Source organism: Podarcis erhardii (genome assembly GCF_964252035.2).
Source record: "Podarcis erhardii genome assembly, chromosome: 1".
NCBI lineage: Eukaryota > Metazoa > Chordata > Lepidosauria > Squamata > Lacertidae > Podarcis > Podarcis erhardii.
In genome coordinates this window covers 40,199,380-40,224,709 of record NC_138497.1, presented here as the reverse complement: position 1 = coordinate 40,224,709, position 25,330 = coordinate 40,199,380, and the positions used below count along the sequence as shown (strand labels likewise).

Below are 25,330 nucleotides of genomic sequence, written 5' to 3'. Positions count from 1 at the left end.
GAAGTTTTGTATAGTGGTGTTTTTTTAAAAAAAATATTAAATTTATATACTGTTCTTCATCCAAAGATCTCAGGGTGGTCTGCATAAGAAGAGTTAACAGCTTAACTGTAAAGTACCATTTAGTCCAGATATACCGGTATATTGAATCTCAATACTGCATTAAGACAGGAAGTGAGCCAAATATCCTCTAGATATTTGAGCCAAATATCCTCTTGAGGGCTCATGTAGCGCCCTCTAGATGCTGTTGGTTTCCAACTACCATCAGCTCCAAGCCAGCAAGGCAAATGGTCAGGGATAATGGGAACTGAGATTTTTAATATATTAAGAAGCACAGAAATTAAATTAAATTATTATTTATTAACAACAACAACAATGAAGTCCAACAACATCTGAAGGGTTACCCCTGCTATACAGAAATAAGATGGACCATGGCTCAGTGGTGGAGCATCTGCTCTGCATGCAGAATATTCAAAGTACAGTCTCTAGGTGGGGGGAGGAGAGAGCACTGTCTGAAACCCTGGAGAATCACTGTCAGCAAGTGTAGACAAGTGTTTAGCCAGATGGACCAATTGTCTGACTCTGTACAAGGCAGCTTCCCATGTTCCTAAGAAGAGCCTTGTTAGATCACACCAAAGAGCTTGTGTTCTCTAGGACTACTATTTTATATTTTATAATTCATGTTGATCATGGCATTCTCACAGGTGACATATAATAGTGGTGGTCTCCCTTATTATTTGTTTTCTAGAGGTAAACTGCTATGGAATACAGATATTTCATTTTAAGCTGTTATAATAGATATGATAGATGTAGAAAAGGGATGAGTGACATGTGGCCCTCCAGATACTGATGGGCTAGAACACCTATTATCCCTGACCGCTGGCCATGCTGGCTGGGGCTATTTCCACTGTTCCTGAGCCCTGGAAGCAGGAAGCTCCCAGCCCATGGGTAAGCAAACTAAGGCCCAGAGGCAAGATCTGGCCCAATCGCCTTCTAAATCTGGCCCACGGACGGTCCAGGAATCAGCGTGTTTTTACATGAGTCCTTTTAATTAAAATGCATCTCTGGGTTATTTGTGGGGCATATGAATTCGTTCATTTTTTCTCTCCAAAATATAGTCTGGCCTCCCACAAGGTCTGAGGAACAGTCGACTGGCCCCCTGCTGAAAAAGTTTGATGACCCCTGTCCCTTTTGGAACTCCATCTTGAGCCCAGCTGAAGCCACATCACAGTAGGGGTCCTGATCCCCCACTCCATAGCAATGATGAAGCAACACATTTGGCTCTTTTACTCTCCCTCCTAAAGTGAAAGAGCTACTGACTCCTTAAAGCTGGAAAGTTTTTAGAGAGAGCAAAATGCTGAATTTCAATTGTTTTTTCCCTAGTTTTATTGTACATCACCTCGAGACGATTATGTTGAAGGCAATCAATAATAATGATGGTGATGATGATGATTATAATAACAAATTAATTCATTTAAACCAGCTTAGCTGTTTCCAAAATATAGTAAGCAATGAAACAGACATATTTATTTGGTAGACATATTTATCTGGCAGATAGATACAAATTTAAAAAGTATATTATCATTTCAAATAAAAGGTCATAATAAGAACAGGTTTTCCATAAAAAGGTAGTGATGTGTCTAGACAATAACGAAGTTCCTGGGCTATGCAAGCCCCCACTAAAGATTCAGCTTCAGTTTATTGGGCCACATACAGCATATCACTGCCTTTAAGCACTAATCTACTAACTCATCCACCTCTCCTGATTTAGATGGAACAGAGAGATGGAAATGGGTGTCACCCACATATTGGTGGCACATCACTCAAACTATCCATATGGCTCCTGAAGCTCACAGTGGCTTCAGATAGATGTTGCATAGAATGGGGGATAAGATGGAAACTTGTGAGACACCACAGGATAGCTCCTATAGCACCAGACAGTGGTCCCCATAACTACTTTATGGAAACAGTCCTGCAAATAGGAGCAGAATCCCAACCTCACTAACCTGAGCCACTCCAGAAAGATACCATGGTCAATGGTATCAAACACCAAAAGATCAAGAAGAATGAGTAGGGTTGCATTCCCCTCATCTTTCTCCCGGCAAATGTCACGAACCAGGGCAATTAAGCATGCTTGAGATTGGACACTTCTAGGTCGAGGAAGGTTCTCCACCTGCTCTGCTCAAATGAAGCATTAAACACTCCCCAGTCCCACCCAGTTAATCCCCTACAGCTAGCTTTAAGAAGGCCAAGGTAGGTAGGTGGTTTGACTTAAGTATGTTAAGCTTTCACTAATGGGGCCTCCCGCTGCCACCAGCGTGATATTTCTGTTCTCATCCTGGGGCAAAGTTCGTAACCCAAGATATTACTTCTGGGTTAGCGGAGTTTGTAACCCAAAGCGATTGTAACATGAGATACCATTGTAGATCAATGGTACCCACCACCCATAGTCAAAAGCCATCTAGGAGATGAGTACACTATTGCTAGTTAACATTTGTTGACCATGACATCTGAATAAAAATTGCCATTAACTATGGTTCACCCCTAGTTAGCAGGAACCATAGAATCAAAGATTCATACATCAATGTAAAGAATAGATAGTTGTAAGCAGGAGGGAATGCAAAAGAAAATGTAAATCTAGGAAAGGAGGACAGAAGAAGCAGGTGAGTCCATGGGATGCTCCCAGCTACCAAACTATAGTCACAGTAGTAAGTAGGCAAACATTTGTTTCTCTTGTATCTGCAGAAACTATTGCCCACTGCAGAGACAATATTTTAACATATATTTCTAAAAGCTTTTCCATTCCGTAACTTTAATATTTTAAATAAAGATTATCAATTAACAATAAACATAGAGCTTCAAGTCTCAATATGGCTACAAAGAAAAAATAACAGATTAAACCCATATTAGACATGATTAGACTATCTGAAATTTAATGAGACTTTAGTAATGACAAACCAAAGGCCCACCAATTTCAATATTTCTACTCCAAGTACATTATATTTTCTTTGAATCTAGACTAACCATGATAACATCTGGATTCAACCCATTGAATTTCCCAGTTTTGATTCAGATACAGGCATCTAATGGAATGCCATTCAAGTGGTAACAAGAAAAATAAACTTAAAACCAAACTTCTAATGGTTTTCTAATTTAACATTGCTATTGTTTTCTTGCTTTAAAAGTAGCCACTTCATTCACTAAATAAATCCTTAAAAAACAAACAATTACAAAAAAGAAAATCAATGCCAAAATAGAAGAGCATATATAACTTTCATTTTATTTAGTGATGTAATAAGCTTGGGGACGTATATCAGGACCAAGAGAGTCATGGTCATTAATTTAGGCAATAAATCATAGGCCTTGCCAACAATGACAGCAAACAGATGCTAACAAGGAAATGTATTATTTAATATTGCCATGTATTATAAAAATGTAAGCATGTTTAAGACATGTCTTAATTTTTTATAATAATATGCATTTAATACATTACTGTTTTGACACGTGCAAGAATCAAATTTATAAGGTTCATTCTGCAAATGCATGGAGGGTATTGCAAGTTTCTTTTTTCAAAAAGAAGCAAGAGGAAAAGCCTTTAAAATTATAACTTGTAATGATGTCTGATTTATCGCTCACATTTTGTAATAAATATTGTTAGGGGCAACATTAACTTTGAAAAGTAATGCTTTCCGAGAACAAGGAGAACTCAATATTCTCAATATCCAATTTAGGTTGCAAAATTTAAACAGTCCAAATATCAACATTCCTACCAGACTAAGAATCTTCCTACATTGAAAAAGGTTATTACGGAGGAGGTTTGTAGTTGATTACCTTGCTTATATTTAATCCAAGCAACCAGTTTGTTTCCATATTTATTTTTGCTTTTCCATGCATGCAATGGTAATCTCATTGATTTCAACAGAACTTACTTACGCATATAAGTTAATATGCTTAAGCTTACCACCTAAATTCTCCTGCTGATATTCTTTGGGGGAAATGGATAAATATAAAACCTATCCAAACTTACTCACCTTCCCAAATATGAAAACAGGCAAGATTGGGTTTCTTAGTTTGACAAACTGTACTAGTTTTGTACATGAGATAACTAACTGCAGAATGGCATCAAGATTTGCCTTTTCTGTATTCATCTTTGAAATCTCCTTGCAGGTTATCTCTATACAAAATGATCTAGCAGGCAGAGCACATTGTATTATGGAGCACACATTATTATTTTTAGTTACTGCTGTTTAACAAGGTAACACGCTAATCCAATGAACAGTGTTTTTGTTTATACATGGTTTTATTTAACTTTACCTTTCAATCAACTCTTGTATGTCCCAGCTGTCTTTCTTGGAAGCGCTACAGTCAACGCTTTAGAACACTTGAGGAAGCACTGATCAGAGTATGGAAACGAAATTTTCTTCATTAAATCTACTGAAGCAGATATTAAAAATGCATTTAATATACTGGGGATGGTTGGTGGGCATCAGAGAGTGTGACAGGCCAGTTACTGATGAGCTGCCGTCAGACGGCCTTCTCAGCAGGAATCTGTGTCTAAGGCTGCTGAAGGACAGCAATATCTTCCCTTGTGTGTAAGCTCTATTCATCTCCCAAGTATTTACTAAATCACAGGCCTCTGCACACAAACCCAGCGTTTCAGCGCATGCTAACAAATGATGGATGGTCCAGTCAATTCGTTATGTCCTGAAAGCGTGATTTCCTGCCATTCCAAATCATCAAACCTCTAGAGCTTTCAGAGCTGATCAGTCCTAGAGAATATATTTTGCAGGCTCTATTAAAGGAGTAGAGGTTGTTACCATTAAAGTCTCTAACTTTTTCCTGCTGGCTGGAAAGAATGAATGAAAGAAAAAAAAATAGCCTTGGCATTCTAGGTAAAGAAGCCAGTGTTCCATTTAACACCAACAGTTGTTAAAATAGGAATGCGGGAGAACTATATACATTAAAAGTAGATTCAGTTATGAAGAAATTGTATATATTCTTTTGTTATGCTAAACATTTAGATAATATTTGATCAACAAAACATGAAATCCTTACTGTGAAACCAAGGAGTCACCTACAGGCTTAATTTTTTTTTTAAAAAAAATGATATAATGAGTATTGCTTTCTTAACAAATATTTATGAAGACATCCATTTTGTAATTATAAATATGAGCAAAATAGATGTCTTAAACTATACAGTGGTACCTTGGGTTACATATGCTTCAGGTTATGGACTCCGCTAACCCAGAAATTAAGAACTTTGCTTCAGGATGAGAACAGAAATCGCGCTGCGGCGGCGCAGCAGCAGCTGGAGGCCCCATTAGCTAAAGTGGTGCTTCAGGTTAAGAACAGTTTCAGGTTAAGAACAGAGGTACCACTGTATTGCATTGCTTGTAACATCTGCAATAAATAATGCTCTTCCGGTAGATCAGTATGTACTACATAAGTGCAAGAGGCTACACGCTCTAAACTGGTAGGTTTACATACAAACACACACCTGTGTGTCTACTCCACTAATTTTTAATTTTAAGCAAAGGAAAGGAGCACACACACATTGACTTATACAATACTTTGCCACCATTTTCTACCGTAAATAGATTTGTCTGCTACTTTGCTATCAGTTTATGTAGATGTACATTTGGTACAGCAGCAGACAAGCCCATTCCAGATAAACAAAGCAACAGCATCCAGGAACCTAACATTTCTATTTCTTTGCTAACTTACTAGGTAGGTCCCAGCCAGATCTACTAAAACCCTCCCCATTTTGCCCTGCCATTCACCTCAACCTTGACCCAAAGATTAAACTCACTTTTATTGCACACAAAGGTCATCTGTATTAGGTCAACATTCAAAGTCCCTTGTCAACTAAGGTTGATATATTCCAACCTTTCCTACTCTAATGCATCAAATTTTTCATGGTGAGGTCATATGCAGCAGACAGTATATTCAGCAATTTATTGTGCCATTGTAATTTAGCACAGAGTATGATTGTCCAAAAAGCTGTCACATGAATAAAAATTTTGCCACAATATGCTGAATCCCATAACCCTGCAAAGCTAACAAATCTGGTCCTGCATGCAGACTCCATAAAGAGCTGTCCCTGAACTGTAATGCAAAAATTACAACTGTTATATTGAAGTCTGCAGGTATGGTAGAGTACGTATAATAGTATTTAAAAAAATATGGCAGCCAAATACCCATAATCACATACGGACAGTGTTAAATCCCAACCTCCTAGTGTTCTTGGCCTTTTAAATCAGAAGGCATCTATCTCGGTTATGACACCAAGGTTGATTAAGGATGAATTATTTGTAATAATAATTAGTAGAATGGGTTATGTCTATCCAAAACAATATATGTGCAGGGGAAATGCTATGCACAAAGGAAGGTTACAAACAAATCATATTTGTTTGTAGAATTATATACCACCAACTCATACAATATAAAACGATGGTGTATAAGAGGATATACAATACGGCATAAAAACTATAAAACCAGTACAAAATTATTAAAATTACTGGCAAATAAAAAAACAGGCCTGTCCACATAAAAAGGTCTTCAAAGGGATGCCTGAAAAAGAAATGTACTATGACAACAGGCCTGTGACCCTTACCCAGGGTGAGAGTCTGAAAGAAGGAAAGTTGTTTAGGTGGTGTTCACCTTGAGTGAGACAGGGGGAGGAGTGTTACAATGGTATTGCAATCTTCCACCTGACAGTGTGGGATGCACCTACTACTGGGCCTTAGTCTATTTTCTCTGGCCATAATTTACCAGCTGCATTTAGTAAAATCAGTTGATGGTGCTAGGATGTGTCTGGTGGGCAGGGAGGAGGGAGTTACAAAGATGCTGCCCCAATTTTAGTGGTGGTGGTTGCGGAAGGGATAGTCAGAGTGGAGGGGCTGACCACCATCTGGAGTGGAGACCTACATACTTGGCCTAGACTGAGGCTCCTAATCCTCCAGAAGTTACTGGTAACTTATCTCTTGAGCCCTCTGGTTTGGCGGTGCTGTTATCTGGAAAACAGACTGAAGAGTTTCAAGTCACCCAACTTCATTCAAAAAAGCCTAGAAATGAATAGCCATCTGGAAACTGTAATGGCTAGTTGATTTTAAATTTGTATATTGTTTTTATTGTAAGGTTTTTTGTATGACTGTTGTAAACTGCTCCAATAAATTTTTATGAATGGGGGTATAGAAATATTTTAATTAATTCATTAACCAAACACAACAAATGCAAATTGAAGATGACCTAAAACTACTCAAATTAAAGGGACAAAGGGTGGGCTTCTTCAAGAATTGTCTAATCAACTCCTCTTTTAATTAAAATACACTCAAAATTGCCTTGATGAATGCCCATTTAGTCCAGTATTCTGTTTTCACCGTCTCCTACCAAAAACCAATGTGAAGCCTACAAGCAAAAGGTAAGCACAGTGGTACCTTGGTTCTAATGCCTTCGTACTCAACCAACTTGGAACCCAAACACTGTAAACCCGGAAGTGTTCTGGTTTGCGAACTTTTTTTGGAAGTTGAATGTGCTCAGTTTTGAGTGTTACGCTTCTGATTTGAGTGCCACACTTCCGTTTGGAGTGTTACACTGAGGTCTGTCTGCTTTTGCTATTTATTTTGCATTTTTGCGGCTCTTTTTTGTTTTGTTTTTGTGACTGTGTGGAACCCAGTTCAGCTACTAATAGATGATTGTGTGACTGCAGTACATTGTTTATTGCTTTCATTTTATGGATCAATGGTCTTGTTAGTAAAATCCATGTAAAATTGCTGTTTTAGGGGTTGTTTTTAAAAGTGTGGAACGGATTAATCCATTTTGCATTACTTTCTATGGGAAAGCGCGCCTTGGTTTTGGAACGCTTTGGTTTTCAAACAGACTTCCAGAACGGATTAAGTTTGAGGAACAAGGTACTACTGTACAAGAGAACTCTCCTGCTTGCAATCTACAGCAACTAGTATTCAGCGGCATACTTGCCTCTAAGAGAGGAGGTAGTATTTAGTCATTATGAATTGCAGTCATTGATAGGCTTATCATCCATTAATTTGTCTAATTGCATTTTAAATCTATCTAAATTGGTGGCCATCATTACAATTTATGGAAGTAAATTCCAGTTTCTCTATGCACTGTGTGTAAAGAGGAATTAACCACTATGACTTTATCAGGAGCATGATGGAGTCCAGACAGCTCCCTCTGGAAGCCCATGTACGGAGCCCTATTTCCTTCTCAGTTACCTGGCAAAACACGCCTGGAGCCTGGCTAATTTCTAATGCTGCCCAGCAAACTTAGGTTTACCAGTATCTTTGGTACCTTATATGCTGCTACTGCAGCATACAAGGTCCCACTGGAGATGAAAACCTCCAATGAGATCTTCCACTGCCTATTGCTGCCACTGCCAGGCCAATTGGAATTGGAAAAACTGTGTGTGTGTGTGTGTGTGTGTGTGTGTGTGAGAGAGAGAGAGAGAGAGAGAGAGAGAGAGAGAGAGAGAGAGAGAGAGAACACGGAAACTAGCAGTATATTCCTAGAATATAGTTTACACGGTCTATAGTCCTACGTTGCCAAGACTTTTAGAATTATTTTAAAATGTATTCTTACTGAAATAATTTAAAATGAGTTGCTATTGCAATTCACATTATAACCATACTGTAACTTTTTCAGGCTTTTAGTGATTAGGATCATGTTCCACGGTCACAGTTCATTTGCCAGCTTAGTTCAATGTACCTTGAAGAGCAAGTAACATTTTACTTATAAGCTTTTCCTATAAATGTTATTGGCAAAACAAACTATATAATATAGCTTTCATAAATGATGGCATTCAGCAGGACTGTAAGTAGGACAGTGCCTTTTTAAAATAGTTTGCTCAAGCCGCCACATATAATCACAATGATTTCAACTGATGCACTGCCACTAAGTGGTGTTCAGAATCTTGGTAAGATTTACAAGCAACTTCAGACAAATAAATGCCAAGTTTAAGGAGAGCTATTAAACTGCATCAAAAATACTGTGATAAGTGGTGACATTGTATAAGGCAGCTTTTGTGGCTGTGTGAATGGGAAGCCATGGGTTGCTTCCTTGCTGGAGTCTAGCCTGATGGAAATGTTGTAAGCCACTGTAATATAGTAGATAGAATGTTGGCCTTGGAGACCAACATTCAAATCCACTCAGCCATGGCACTCACTGGTTGGCCTTGAACAAATCTTCATCTCTGAGCCCAACATATATCACATGCTTGTTTTACAATAAAATAGAATACCATTTGCAACATGCTGTTGCAAAACATGCTGTTGTTTACAGAAGACACTCTGATCCAGCTCAGATGGGGTGGCAGAGTGGGCTGCCACTTCCTTCCTTTCCTCTTCACTGCCACCGCCCATGCTATTTCAGAGAGTTATCCAACACTTGAAGCATTTTTTCAGAAAACATAGGTAGTTGAAGGTGGAAAAAAGATCACCTCCTATTCACCACTGCTTGCAGGAGTGTCCATTTGGCAGAGATAACCACACATTGTGATTATGTCTGGGTCCAGCCCATGTATATATTCTTGCACAATTAATGTACTCAAAGAGATGCTTTTTGGGTTGTTATTCTGTGAAGATAGGTTCTAAGCAGTTTACAAGTATAAAACCAATTACAAAACACACATAATTAAAATAAATGATAAAGCAATTCCATCAAAACATTAAAATAAGCATTCACAATTAAAATGTGCAACACAAAAGAGTGTGTTAAAACAACACAATTAGAAGAGTAAAAACAGCAATTAAAACAAGGAAAGCATAAAGTTCAAATCAGAAAATCAGGCAAATGCTTGTCTAAACAGGTCCAATAAACAGAAATACCAATGAGGTCTCTCATGGTTTTTTTTTGTTTTTTTAAAAATAATTTTTATTAACAGGCCAATCACATCACATAATTCAAATCACATTAGTTCCAGATTATACAGCCAAATTTTAAATTTTGTTAAGAGTACCCATACATCAAGCTCGGCACGAGTCCAAAATTCCGGATAGCTCCAGGCATCACATATTTTACTGCTTTAAATTAGACAGTTCTATCCAGTTCGATCCGGATAGTCCTTTATTACTTTCTTTCTCATCTTGTTGTTATCATATATTCCTTTCTTTGCGATCTCTGATGGTTCTCACAAGCAGACTGGAAACTGGCGTCTCTGTGTGGGTTTTGTACTCTTCAAAAACTATCTCTCTCAGGGACAGCCTCTGTTCGTCTCTTCCATAAACAAAGTTAACCTTTGGTCTGTCCTTTATTTTTCCTCAGGCTAGCCAGATATATCAAACAAATCAGGGGGCTCTGTCAGGTCAAACTTGCATTCCAACACTCCTTCTCTTTCGAACAATCCTGATTCTCCTCCCCCCCTGTCCTTCTTTCTCTGGCAAGCCTGTCTTGGCGAGACGCCATTTTTTAACTGCGTCATAAAAAATTTCCTCTTCCTCACCGTTCGCCAGTCTTCTCTTCTGTTGTAATCCATCCCCACACAGTTCTTAAAATCCTGCTTATGGTTGATAAAAATGTGACGATCTTATTTCTTTCTGGGGTGAAGGGTTATTAATATCACATCGTGTAAAAAAAAAAAAAGTTTTTTTCCTCCACCCCCCACCTCGTTCCAAACATACAGTCTCCTAGTGGTGGTTCATCAGAAGATTTACTTATCCGTCCATCACTCCCGGTCACAGAGATCCATTAATCAGCAGCCTTATCTCGAGCTTTACTTGATGTATGTGCTTCAGCTTCCTTTCCAATCGTATATTTCCAATTATAATTCCAAGCTGAAGCAACCAGCACGCGCTAATTGGAATCGGCGTCAGGAAGAGCTGACTTCACCGAGGGCTCGTGCCAAGTGTTCGGCACCCCCATCTCTCAGATCAGGGGGTGCATTGTGAACACCGCTGGCAAGACAGGGTCCCCCACATCCTGGGGGGGAAGGGAAGGCTGCATACTTCCCATAGCAGCCCCTTAATTACCTCGTATGGGTCAGAGAGATGTTATTGTCGGCCATCTTCCAACATGCCACCTGGTGGCCCCGAGGTCTCTCATGTTTTAGCAGGGAGAGCACCCCACAACACTGGTGCCATCAGTGAAAAAGACCACCTCTGTGTTACCACAAGCCCAAACTCATTAGGCTGTGGCAAAACTAACTGGGTTCCATTTGATGTACTTAATGTCCTTACCAGGCAATTGAGGGGAGAAAGTCTTTGAGATAACCTGGCCCAGGGTTATTTAGGGCTTCATATTTAAGTAACAGAACCTCAAAACTGTCCCATTGGTTAATAGGCAGCCAATGCAGATCCCTTAGCACTAGTGTGCTATGTGCCCAATAAGGAGCTACTACTGTACTCACTGCCTGGACCGTGGCAGCCTGCACCAGCCGCAGCCTTCAGATCAGCCAGAAGGGAAACCCCATGCTTTAATGTAACTACAGGGCTTATTGTCTATTAGACTATTGTCTATTATATTAACTATGACTATTGAGGTTTTTAGTATGTCTAACAAAAAGAAGTATTAAATATTATCTGGTAAAGGCAATAGTTCAACAAATGAAGATGAAGGCTTAATTATATACATTATAACAGTTCTAGCTTGGATTTATTTTCCTGTGACATGCTAACCCTGAGTGACTCTCCAGAGTTTTAGGTAGTCATACCTGAAGATGCCAGGTCCAGGGATTGAACCTAGAACCTTTTGCATAAAAGGCATGCGCTCTACTACCAAGTTTAACTTCTTCCCCTGATATATGGCACAATCAATTATGAACAGCTCCTTTGCAATTCCTATTCATGTCAATGAGCTTACACAGGAACACTTATTATTGAATTCTACGCATAATGATTATATATGGCACAATCATACAGAGGGCAGAATAAAAGGCTATCGGTTTTTAGTAGAAATATTCTGCTTATTCTTGCATCTCTTTCTTCTAATTCAAAATATATTATCATTTCAGTATGGGCCAATGGAACAGTTCCATACAGCAAAGATTTACTGCAAACCTTGTTTCTAGGACAAACCAAGACTGACTGCAACTCACAACACATTCTTCTACACTACTCCAGAATAATTTGTTTAGAAATGGAAGCCTGTTTACTCTATTTAAAGACACATATAAGTATTGAAATGCATCTTTTTAATGCAGCATATACTATCATGGGTTAATGCTTGACACTGCAGCTATCTGTTACATTCTGCTAGTATCATTTTTGTTTTCTTTTTTCTTTGAGAAAGGCTCTTTACTTGGCACGTTCCACGAAGTTGTACTTTGTCTGACAGTTTAAATATCAGCATCAGTTTCATCTCATCAGAAGCTCTAGATGGAAAAGTTCTGCCTATGCTGAATTGTCCCAAGAAGCTTCAAGATTAATTTGATTTAAAAGGCTTCAGGAGCTTTCAAAGGAGAGTTGGTGGTTTCAGGCCATTTCCTAATGGACAGCTGCATCTATCATAAAACCATCAGGATTTCTACCATTATTGGCAATTTCTCATCCACATACAGATACAATATTTTCATTTTAGAGTCTAGGCATATTGGAAGAGAGATATATTCAAGATAGAACTGTATATTTCCATACAGTTCCAGCTTCGTGAATGGATGCATGTTCCCAAGAATGTTTCTTAAACCATTCATTATTTCTTCCCCTTTAAGTTATATCATAATTTGAAAACACAGTTTGTCTATCAACTGAAGATTTCATTAATTATATGAATTTAGTAACATATTTTAATAAATTTGCTAATTATCAAAATCTCAATAGCTGAGAATTTTTCAGGCCAAACACTGGCAATTTATGTGACATATGGGATAGTTCACAACTCTGAACAAGAAAAACAATATTTAATTTTTGGCACAGGTTGTATTTTAATCTTTTTTCCAGTTTTAATCTAGAATATAGATGACTTCAAAGATAATACATTCAGATCAGTATACGGTACTGCAAGATCCAGGGTTTGAAGACAGATTGCCATGACTTAAGCTGAGCACTTTCAGCTTCAGTTACCTGTTCCGTTGCTAAAAGAAAAACCATATTGCTTCTGTTTGGAAATACAGAACAGATGCTAGTATTAGTTACTACTACAAACTGGGAGGGAAATACAGTAAGCCCACAACTTACATTTAACTTGTGCACATTCAGCTTTATGCGTGTGGGAAAAAATGTTAATTATTAAGGAAGCTGCAAGGCTTGACTTTGGTAATTCCACCCACCATTGAACCCAATGTGTTTGGGTTTAGGTAGGCCCACATAAATTGTAGGCTTACTGTACCTATTTAATTTTTATTTATGTCTGACACAGGGATGAGGCATCCAGTATATTCAATATTGTAATTTAATGCAATCAGAATTATGATGAGATATCTGCTTTTAGGATGAGACTATTTGGAACAACAACAAAATACCACTGCATTCTGAAGACTAGCAAAATTTATTGTGATAGAAGCTTTTGTTTGACAGAGCTCACTTCATCAAGTACATGGTCACCTGAATGGAGCTATACTTCACAGAGAGAAGAATTTTTTTAAAAAAAAAACTTTGCAAAGCAAGGTCTAAAGTTCAAGCAAGGCAAGAGGAAACAGTTACATCTTTTATACTACTAAGCTGAACTTTCCCAGTTTGTTCTGACTGCCTCAGAACTGGGACTATTTGTTCTCTTCATATCAACAGTACAGTGGTACCTCGGGTTAAGTACTTAATTCGTTCCGGAGGTCCGTTCTTAACCTGAAACTGTTCTTAACCTGAAGCACCACTTTAGCTAATGGGGCCTCCTGCTGCTGCCGTGCTGCCGCTGCGTGATTTCTGTTCTCATCCTGAAGCAAAGTTCTTAACCTGACGCACTATTTCTGGGTTAGCGGAGTCTGTAACCTGAAGCATCTGTAACCTGAAGCGTATGTAACCCGAGGTACCACTGTACACCTATGTGTGACCCACATGTGCACTTCAACCTAATTATGATTGACTCATGTTTCTTCAGCTTCTGTTACCTAACACTATTCCTATATGGGAGAAAAAGCGATGATATCATTATCTAAGTCCATCTTGAGTCCATCAGAACATCAGCAATTTCCACTACACCATTAACCTGAGTCCTAAACAGTCCATACAAGTCCAATTTCTGGACACCACAGTACAACAATACGAAAAGCATATAAACCTTACATTAGAAACAAACTTTTGTGCACTTCCCAACTACCCTCCGGAGCTCACATCACTATCTACTGCCTACAGCAAGTCCTTTAATATGCATCTAATTCAGGGATCAACACCTGCATCTTAAAACTACAGGACTCATCAGGTGAAGTAAATATTCAAATCAACAGTGCCAAACAAGTACCTTGTGGTCACCAAATACAGGACAGGTGCAACAGAGAAAGCAGTAGGCCATGATTTGTTGTCAACTACAGCTCTCAGCTAAAAGCTCTCTAGCACATCAGCAATGTTCTAAACTGCATTCTAGATTAACCAGCTTTCTCACAGGACTTGGTGGGAGGGTCACAGCTCAGTGGCCTTGCAAGCTGAAGGCCCAAAATTCAATCCCTGGCATCTTCAGCTATGACTGGGAATGTCCCTTCTGAAACCCACAAGAGCTGCTGTCAGTCAGCATCCACAATAATGCATGGATCAATGGCCTGACTTGGTGTTAGGCAACTTTCCTTTGCCCCTATGTATCTGTCCTTGGTTATAAGCGCAAGGACCAGTGCCGAGGGCCTTCTGGCAGTTCCCTCATTGCAAGAAGTGAGGTTACAGGGAACCAAGCAGAGGGCCTTCTTGGTGGTGGTGCCCGCCCTGTGGAACGCCCTCCCATCAGATGTCAAGGAAATAACTATCTGACTTTTAGAAGACATTTGAAGGCAGCCCTGTTTAGGGAAGTTTTTAATGTTTGATTCTATTTTTAATATTCTGTTGGGAGCCGCCCAGAGTGGCTGGGGAAACCCAGCCAGATGGGCGGGGTGTAATAATTATTTATTAAGAGCCCCACAGAAGTAAATAATCATCAACAATGGGCCAGCCAACCAAGGTATAAGCCCTAGTGCCAATTATGTTATTTTATTTTATTGTTTAAAGACATAATATAAACTCAGCTTACCGAAATTCATCAAATTATATAAAACAGCTCAAGTAACAGTGAAAACAGTTCTGATTATTAAAACTGATTCTTGTAAACTGTTTAGGTGTTTATCGCTGTGTCCAATACTCTAACCTCTGCAGGTGATCTACTCCTTTTTTCCACTTTGCAGTGTATTATTTGAATTGGAGAGAAGCAACAGGTAGGAAACGAGCAAAAAGGAAAGAACCTGTGGAAAGCAGCTACTTTAGGTTGCCCACCTTAGGTTACATAATGCGACAGGGACCACGCTTGTACCCAGCAATCAATTAAACACCATTAATTACGATTCACTTCAGGTCTCTGAGACGCAGGCATTACATGCAAAAAAAGAAAGAAAACATCAGGAGTTTTGCAGCCAAGGAACGCTCAGCTCGAACAGAACCTCCACGACATCCAGCGAGATGGTTAAGAGCGCGATCCTGATCACATCTACTCAGAAGTGAATTCTACGGAAATCAATGGGGGGGAGGCTTACTTACTCCCAAGTAAATGGGATTACGCTCGCAGTATATCAAGCGATACTTGTATGGCGCCCCTTGAGACCCTGCTGCTACTCGCAGTGCTTCCTCACGAACCAAACCAGCTTCTCAGGCCGAAGGAAAGGCAGAGAGCGCCTTTATTTACATTGCAAACATGCAAATCTGAACTGCCTCCCGCCGTCGCCTCTCTCTCCCCCCCCCCCATTTTTTAAAAAGCAGATAAAACCCCGGGCCTGCTGCCGCTTCCCTCTTCCCTCGAGGGGGCGGGGCTCGCCCTTGACGAGGGAGGCGGAGCTCTGCGGGCGCCCCGCGCAGACTTACCTGGGGAAGCGCTCCCTCAGTTTCCTCAGGCTCTGCCTGGTGGGAGGCACCTGGGCCAGGAACCGGGCGACCTCTTCGTACTGGGCTTTGGTCAGCTTCGTCGCCATCCTCCCGCCTCACACGCCCTCAGGACAGACGGGTGGCTGGGAGGGGGCGAAGCGCGGCAGTTTCAAACGCAGAGCGCGGGAACGGCGGTTTGGCAGGAAAGCCTTCCGCTCGCCGCCAAGAGCGGGGGTGGCGCGTCTGGGTGAAGCGCCCTCACCAAAATAAAGCCTCTGCCCCGACCCCTGCGGTTCGCGCCTTACAGCCGGGGAATGAGGGACGCTCATGCGCGGTTCCGCAGCTCCGCCCTTCGCTCGCCGCCGCTGCGGGCGCACCCGAGGTGGAAGTCGGCCTCTCGTGTGGGGCTGAGCGGGGAGGCGGCGGCCTCGGCGGTGCTCGTTCCCTCTCGCCTGCCCTCTTCTCATTCAGAGCCAGCCGCCCTCGCGCGGCCCGGGAGCCCAGCCCCTTTTTCTGCAGAGTTTCATTTTCGTGTCTTCGGTTTGTGTGCGAGAAGGAGCGCCGAGGTGTAGGAAGGGGGCATCAGCTCTTAAAGCCGTCGAGCCCCCCGGCGCTGGGATTTTCGGAGTTGGGCTCGGGGGCTGCTTTGCCTTGAGCTGCGATCTGTGTACGCACCAGAAAAGTTTCAGGTGTTGGGAGCGTTTTGTGGAGGCGGGTGGAATTCCCCCCGCCCAGCCCAGCCCAGCCCAGGAAAAAGATAAACGAGGTTAATATATCTGTTTCATTTCAGGATTTATGAAACTATGTTCAGAAAATGCCCAGAAGTGGAATAGGAAACAGAATACCGATCATGAAAGGGAATTGCAGCATAAAAACCCAACAGGGAATTTGAAATGCAGAAATAGACTCACGTGGGGAGATATGGGAGAAAAAGGGTTTCAACAAGGGTCAGAAACTCATGAGAGTGTTTGGGCTTGTTGCACTTTTAAGGGGAATGAGTTCGAAAGATCTGGTGCCACAATGTTAAAACCATGTTCTTGATTCCCAGCATACTTTACTGCAGTGGTGTGCGGGACAACTAACTGATTCATTATTAGGGCCAATTCGAGTGTCCCAAAGATGGTAACAAGTTTTAGGATATTTTGGGTACACTTAACTGAGAATTGGGCTAACATTTGAATAATGTTTGATTTATTTATAAAACATCACATCATAAGAAGAGCCCAGAAGGATAAGGCCAAATGCACATCTAATCCAGATTCCTGTTCTCAAAGTGGCCAACTGCTTATGGGAAGCCTGCAACCAGGACCTGAGTACAACAGAGTCTCACGTGATTCCCAGCAACTGGGTTCAGAGGTATAGTGCCTCCAACAGAGAAGGCAGAACACAACCATTGTGGCTAGTACAGTCAACTCAGAATTTGTCTCCTAAAGCCATCCATGCTGGCAGTCATCAATGTGAATAATTTGTTGGGTGGATAAAAACATAAGAGTTCTGGGTCATACCCATCTAGTCTAGGTAAAGGACCCCTGGATGAGTTAGTCCAGTTAAAGGCGACTATATATCACTTCTGGCTCAACAGAACATCGTGATGGAAGCCAGAGTGCACAAGAAACACCATTTACCTTCCTGCTGCAGTGGTACCTCTTTATCTGCTTGCACTGGTGTGCTTTTGAACTGCTAGGTTGGCAGATGCTGGGACACAGCAATGGGAGCTCACCACCACTGAGGAGATTTGAACTGCCAACCTTCCTATCGGCAAGCCCAAGAGGCTCCGTGGTTTAGACCACAGTGGCACCCGCATCCCTAGGGAGGGCATGAGAGCAATAGCATTATTTTGCATGTGTTCCCCAGCAACTGGTATGCAGATGCATGGTGCCTCTGATACTGGAGATGGTGCAAATAGTCTAATCCCTCTTTAAAGCCATCCTAGCTGGAAACTATTACGACATCTTATGGTAAAGGTAAAGGACCCCGAAATGGTTAAGGCCAGTCAAAGGTGAGGGGTGTGGTGCTCATCTCGCTTTGCAGGCCAAGGGAGCTGGCATTTGTCCAGACAGCTTTCCGGGTCATGTGGCCAGCATGACTAAACAGCTTGTGGCACAATGGGACATTGTGACATGTGCTAGAGCACACACTGTTTACCTTCTTGCTGCAACAGTACCTATTTATCTACTTGCACTGGTATGCTAGGTTGGCAGAAGCTGTGACAGAGCGACAAGAGTTCACCCCATTGCACGGATTTATGGTAGCACATACTAGGGACTGTGCCTCTACTTCGCTCTCCAGCTCTGCTGTCATTCCCCCTAGACGTTTCTTTCCCAGTCCTTGCAATGAGTAAGCTCACTTCCCAAGCTTGTTTCTGGCACACTTCTCTTTTCTATTTTGCAACCCTGCTTTGCACCCATTTTTAATTTCACCCCCATGTCCATGCTTGTCCTCTCCATTTTGCAAACCTTTTTTGCAAAGCCTCTTTTTCATCTGCCCAATTATGAAAACACCACTTATTTGGTAGATACTTTAATATCCCTGCTTTCATCTTCACCCTGCTTCCTCTCTGTTGCATTTCCCCTTTTACCACCTTACCGCCTCATCACTTTTCTCAACTCTCTTGCACACAAACCATCCCCCTTTCCGTTACTCATCCTCCTGTATGTACAAAATACTTTTTAAAATGTCATCCCATTGAGATCCCAAGATGAATTTTTACAGGTAGCTCTTAGAAATATTAAATAATCAATTCATCTTTTGGAATTTTTAATCAGATTACTTTTTTAACCACTTTTTCAAATACTCAATTTTTGTAACTTAAATTTATAATTTGAAGTAAGTACATCATGTGACATATCATATTAAAGCCCATGAAGTTCAGAAAAGATTGGTGTTTTTAGTTTTTAGGTATCTCTGGGCTGAGCTTTTAAGGCTTTTGTGTAGTCTGGCAAGGCTATTTAATATATATATTTTCAAACCCTCATAACTCACAAATGGGATGAGATAAAAATTAAAATTTTAGATTTAAACTTAGTTTTGATCATTCAACAAGTGTACAAAATATTAAGAAAATTGGATGACATGAGGTAAAATAGTGGGATCACTTGATATGGAATGACCCAATATATATATGAAATTTACAAATAAAACAGAGAAAGATTATAATATTTTGGAAATAAGTAAACACAGAAAAAATGCATTGCACATGCAAATCTAGTACATACCAGGATGCCTGAATGACCCTATTAAGGAAAATCCTGAAGTAGTATACTCCCCTATTGGGAACTGTAAGGCTTTTAGCATGAGAAAGAGGACTTCTTCATGCCATGTGGCTTGCTATATGCCTCCTGCCTCTCAGTGCCCTGTTTGTCTCTTTTCCCACCAGCAGTAGCACTGGCATACAAATTCCAAATTCTGCAATAACAAACCTTGGAACAGATGACTTACTGGAGTTGTCATATCCTGATCACCTGAACCATAGCTTGGTGGATTGGGAGCATGACACAGACACTCATCTTCTTGCCTTGCCTTGCCTTGCATCCTAGCACTAACTAGTTTGCCATTTCAAATCATGGTTTGATGAAAATTGCTGGTTAGTAGTAACCACAGTTTGCCCAACAGGTTAGAACACGCCAGAAAAAGGGGATCATACTATGGTTTGTAGGAGTATGATTTCTGAAATGAGCTGCAGTGTGTCGTGCATGCCATTTCTTTCTCAAAATGCTTATTTTCATATCTGATATTTATGTGTACACTGGTGTATGCATATCTCAAAGAACCAAGTAGATATTTTGTTTTAAATATAACAGGAGCTCCACATCCTTTCAATTTTTAGAGCTAAATTTGTGTGTTTATAAATAACACACATGAGCACAGGTGTCTTTCAACAATCATTGTTTTCTTAAAAAAATGAGCAACTATAAACACAAAGTTTGCATAGATACGGACTTTGCTAGGCATGGGTAAATTTAATCAGCATAATATAAGTGAATAGATTTTGAATACAAAACTACTATGGAGAGGTTCATCACTAAAGGTTTTTCTCACTGAACTAAATGCAAGTTCTAAGTCACTTTTTATTTCTCTTTTACTAGTAATAGAGTTGTAATACTGGAAAGAATGTGCAGTGCATATACATTTTCTCTCCTTTTCGTCTCATGTGCCTTAACTATATCTATATATCCCTGTCCTTAGAGACCAAAACACACATACATTGACAAAATAGCTTTTTTTAAGCAGAAAAAAGATTGTATATAAAAAGATATTCTTTTCTTTTGATCTGAAAAGTAATATCTTCATTCTTTAATATCAGTAGATGGGAGGAGGAAGGTCCTTTTTGGTATGCTATCCATTTTAAAACCCCACAAGGGTATAATTTTCTTGGGCTACGGAAAGGATCATTTCCCCCTTTCTTGCCAAAGATTAGAATTACCACTTTTTCCTGAAATGGATGTTTCTTAATAATTACCTGCTTCTTCCTTGCTACTACTCCTTTAGAAACAAATAAATCACACTCTTTTAAAAAGAAAAAAATAGGACTTATTTTTGTAGTCTTTGTTGCAGGGTAATTTCCACTGAAAGTGATTTTTTTTTTTTTAAAGAGCTAATGCTGCTCACTTTAACTAGTAGGATTGACTTTCAACATCTATGTGGCTTGGGTTTCAGAAAGTCCTCTTACATATTCCTTATAAACGAGTACAGGAAACCACGTATGTCAAATTGCCAAACAAAAGCTGAATGTTACCACATGATGTATTTATTAGGACCTCATAAATGAATGAATTTTTTGCATTTTTTGTTTTCATTCTTTTAGAAGGGGCGATTTATTCTTTTTAGGGGCGATTATCGTGACTATATTTATATGGTATCTTTAAGTATTTATCCCCCTTTCCCCAGTGGTATTTTGTCTTAGTGAATTAGTTGTGGTTCTTCTGATAAATAACACCACTCATGAGGACATTTTTTCACTAAGCTTTAGTGATGATTCCTGTTCTCTTGTTAGCCATTTTTTGTCCTTTTTCTTTCAAACTACAACTTTATTTGAAGAGAATGATCTAGAGACTATGAACTCTCAAGTGGACCACATATAACCTAAGTAATATTGGAATAGGAGCCCACCTAGAACTCCACATACACTGCCCAGAGTTAACATGGTGGAAGAGTAACATTTTTTAAAAACACACTTTCTCCCTTCCTGTGCTGTGGAGCACAGCATGCTGGTCAGCAGAATTAAATTCCTGGTGACTACTACTAACCATTTTAGTGCACTTAGGTTTTTCAGTTTTTGCTACAGAGGTGCAGGTTAAACCATTTCTAAATGCCATTATTTTAGGTGTTCAGAATACAGGTAGCCATTTGTCTTTATGTCAAATGCAAAGTAATATTTTGATCACAGAGCAGCTTTCAAACTTACTGAGGGGGAAAACTCACAGAGGGTGAAGACATTTTAAAGTGGTGTCAAAGTGGTTTTGAGTGTTCAAACCGCTTCCACTACCCTTCGAAAGTTTGTCCGCCCTCTCTCTAAATTAGATGTTTCTCCCTAAACTTTATACAGTGGACTCTAGTCAACAAAAGGTTGCACAACAATAAATCTATGGGTCTTTAAGGTGCCACAAGATTTACAGTAGTAACTTAATTGTAATCTTGGCCATGGAATGGCCATAGACATTTGTGCACAGTTATCAACATAGTGATGTGGTTTGGTTTGGTGGCTTGTGCCTGTTCTCTTCCTTCTTCAATACATTTTGTCTTTATTGCAATTGACCACAGTCATACCTCGGGTTACCGATGATTCAGGTAGTGTGTTTTCAGGTTGCGCACCGCGCCGAACCCAGAAGTACCAGAACGGGTTACTTCTGGGTTTTGGCAGTTGCGCATGCGCAGAAACGCCAAATCGTGACCCGCGCGGTCGCGGTCGCGGCGCTGCGGGTTGCGAATGCTGCGGGTTGCAAACGTGCCTCCTGCACGGAACACGTTTGCAACTCGAGTGTCCACTGTATTTTAAACTCACAATTTCACTGTGTTAACAAAAAATGTAGGTATGCTTCCAGTTAGCATAGTAATAACTATCTGTAACAGGACTAATAAACACCTCGGCAGGATAAGGTTATTACCTCGTAAACAACAAGCCCTTGCAATTTTTCATTTAATTGGCATCCATCTGTAGTAAAAAAGGTAATTGTATTATTTGACATGCAAGTTGTATAGCATCAATTTGGGACAAAATCAGAAATTAAGAGTTAACAAGTCCTCTCAAATGGATCATATGTTACTATTAAATGTTAACTGGATTTCCATTGACAGCTAATGTACATTTCTATTTTTCCATTGAGATTATCGAATTATTCAATATCTGAATAAAAAGTCATATACCAAAGGTGGAACAATAGTATGGAGTACAGTGTCAACACTAAAAGGCAGTTATTCTTTCTTCAAAGGCAGTACTTTTTATGCTAACAGAAATCGTTAGGAGAGATGAATCTAGTCATGCAGTGTATTAACATATCTGTTATATCAACCTTCGTCAAGAGGAGAAATTTTACTGCAGAATAAATCAATTATTGAAGTAATCGTATTAATTAAGTATATATCAAACAAAAGCCATTGTTTTCCATTTAGCTAAATGGATATGGGATCAGTCCCTGTTAAATATGTAGCTGTATATTCCGTAGCATCGTTATTTATACAAGGTGCACTTCAGGCCAAGGGAGGTGACGTTTGTCCAGAAACCTTTCTGGATCATGTGGCCAGCATAACTAAACTGCTTCTGGTGCAACGGAACACCGTGATGGAAGCCAGAGTGCTTGGAAACGCCATTTACCTTCCTGCCACAGCTGTACCTATTTAAATACTTGCACTGGTGTGCTTCCGAACTGCTAGGTTAGCAGGAGCTGGGACAGAGCAATGGGAGCTCACCCTGTTGTGCAGATTCGAACCGCTGACATTCCAACCAGCAAGCCCAAGAGGCGCAGTGGTTTAGACCACAGCTCCACCCTCTCCCTACGGCATACAACAAGTTCTACAACGAGTTATATGACATGTTAAATGTAAAATACTACAGAAAACCTCTATATTCTTAACATGACATCGGTATTTGTAAGAGGCATGTCTAGAATGCAAAGGACATCAGCACCCAGGTTATATATGGTTGTGCATTCAAATAAGAATAGAGGCTTTCTCCAAGGTTTACATATATAACAGGGGAGCTGGTGAGGTGTGACAGATCACCCATTAGTCTTCCTGCACTAAGTAAAGTTAATAGCTCTTCAGTGCATCCCAGGCACTCATTGCTGCCTTCACCTGTGCAATAGACTGTATATGGGAATTGTCCAGAGAGCAGAGTGAAGATTTGTGGATGGCACTAAGTGAAGTTTGGGCACGATCAGGAGTCTGGCCGATGGCATGGGATGAAAAATTATCTCACCAGTGTAAATGGGCTATAGAAGAAATACACCACAATAGGTATTTGGACGCTTGGTCTGTATTTCTCATATATGTCACCTATTCCACAGCAATCTCTTTTGGGGTGGTGGTGGTGTGCATTTGGGTGAAGTAAACTATTTTCATATGTTTGCATTGTTACCCCCAAATAGTAACCAGAAACTTAATCTCACAAGGCACTTGATACAACAGTACAGCTGATTTTATTGTGTTTAATTTCTTAGGGAGAGGTGTGACAGAGAGGATCTCAACATTTGCTTGATGGGAATAAGCAGCATTTTGTTGTAGAAAAGGATGGTATTTTCAAAAGTGGGGAGGGAAATGATAAAAACAAATATCTATAAACAGGTTCATGACCAGTCTGCCAGACCATGTCACTAAAATGGTTCAAAAAGAGGAAGGAAGGGAAAGAAAGAAAGAAAGAAGAAAAGAAAGAAAAAGAAAAGCAAGCGAGGGTGCTGTGGAGACAAGCATCAGCCCAAATGTTTGCCTATGCTGGCCTATGTGCTGCTATGGGGCTTGTCCGTCTCCATAACATCCCATTCTGGCAGTTTTGTTCCACCACAAAGTGCTTAATCCACTTTAATTGCTCCAATGTTATTTTCCAGTACACTCTTGAAGCCCTGTCCTTGCTCCTACCCCAAAACACAGAGACAGAAGCTATTGTAAGAGCCAAATTTATGGGTGTAGCCAAGGGCGGGGGGCGCAGGGAGGGGCAGCTGCCCCCCAATCAATAAAATTCAATAAAAATACATAGCAAACTGAGGTTCTGCCCTCCCCCTAACAAAAGGCCTGCCTCCCCTAACAAAAATCCTGTCTGCACCCATGGCCAAATTTATTCAGGCAAGTGAGTAGACACAGGGGTCAGGAGTCATCATTCAGGAGCACAGCAAGAAGCTCAGAAATGGATGGAAGTGACAAATGCGTCCCACCAAGCTTTCATAGATAAAGTGTGGAACACTCACTTGTAAGACTCGCGCAAAAAATGGGATTGTGAAACACACTGTCAGGGTATGCGAGTCTGCTCCCAGCTGCAAAGATGGTGCCTGGCTCCAGATGACTCGACTGCACCATCCTCTCCAGACTCCTGTTCAGTCGCTGGTCCTCTCAACTGATCAAAACCCTCCCCAGCCTCCACTAATGCTCTTCACCCCACAGGGTGGGGGGGGGCAGCACCCCCGCTCCTTCTGAAGTTGAGGTGGAAAGGGGAGATCAACTGCTCCAAACCAGGTTCCCACCATTCAGCTCTGCTTGGTTTCATATTTTATTTTATTACATTTATATACCACCTTTATCTTTCAAGGTGGTGTACATGGTTCTCCTCCCCATTTCACCCTCACAACAACCCTGTGAGGTAGGTTAGTCTAAGAGATGGTGGCTGGCCCATGCTAATCCCTTTGGCAAAATAGTGATGCAGACTATCCATTGGGAGACGAGTGTCTCCCAATGATCTGAAAGGGCCAGGCATCTTCCTCCTTTCCGTTTGATCCTTTCCCCCATTTAGGCTCCTCAGTTCTTGCACACAGCCATTCTACTTTAAGAATGTGACCCTTGATCAAACAATATGAAGTTTCCTAGTTCTCCCCTACCTCCTCCACCCCTAAACATGGGAAAGATTGTGATCGTCATCTGTTGTAGTTCATTATCTCCAGCATGCCCATTTAGGAACAATCATCTCTCCACAAGACAAATGGGGATTATCCTAAAATTGAGGCAAGTAACTGGGAGCGTGTGAAGTCCTGCAGTTAAAGATAAGATAAAAGTGCTTTTTATCTACAGATATGTTAAGTGTGATCCCCATTTATGGGCTATGAGGGTAACCTAGCATTTAAAAGCTTCCTTCGGCTTATTTGCAGTTTACAAGGCAGTTTCGCTTTTTGGCATGATATTTCCCTCCAATCAAGGGCATGATATCTGCACTGGAGAGCCATGTGCAGTGCGGGGCCTGGATCATCTGACTTCCTTGATTCAGAATATATTATAAAAGC

The 25,330-nt window shown here is 40.6% G+C and overlaps 1 protein-coding gene across 6 annotated transcripts in view; it reads right to left on the bottom strand.

Annotated features, from left to right (window-relative positions):
• The window catches only part of CDIN1 (CDAN1 interacting nuclease 1), a 125,044-nt gene extending 108,693 nt beyond the window's left edge, over positions 1–16,351 (bottom strand). Inside the window, exon 1 of one of the 6 annotated variants that reach the window (XR_014157401.1) lies at positions 15,912–16,351. Coding sequence is in view for 2 of the 6 variants with exons in the window: in XM_081865750.1 (XP_081721876.1) it covers positions 15,912–16,018 (107 nt within the window). In the remaining 4 variants the exon portion in view is untranslated. Of the gene's footprint in view, positions 1–4,311; positions 4,332–15,590; positions 15,757–15,911 lie in introns of those variants that run through there. The other 5 variants (XM_081865750.1, XM_081865749.1, XM_081865752.1 and 2 more) reach the window with 5 other exon arrangements.
• Between the last annotated feature and the right edge of the window lie 8,979 nt (positions 16,352–25,330).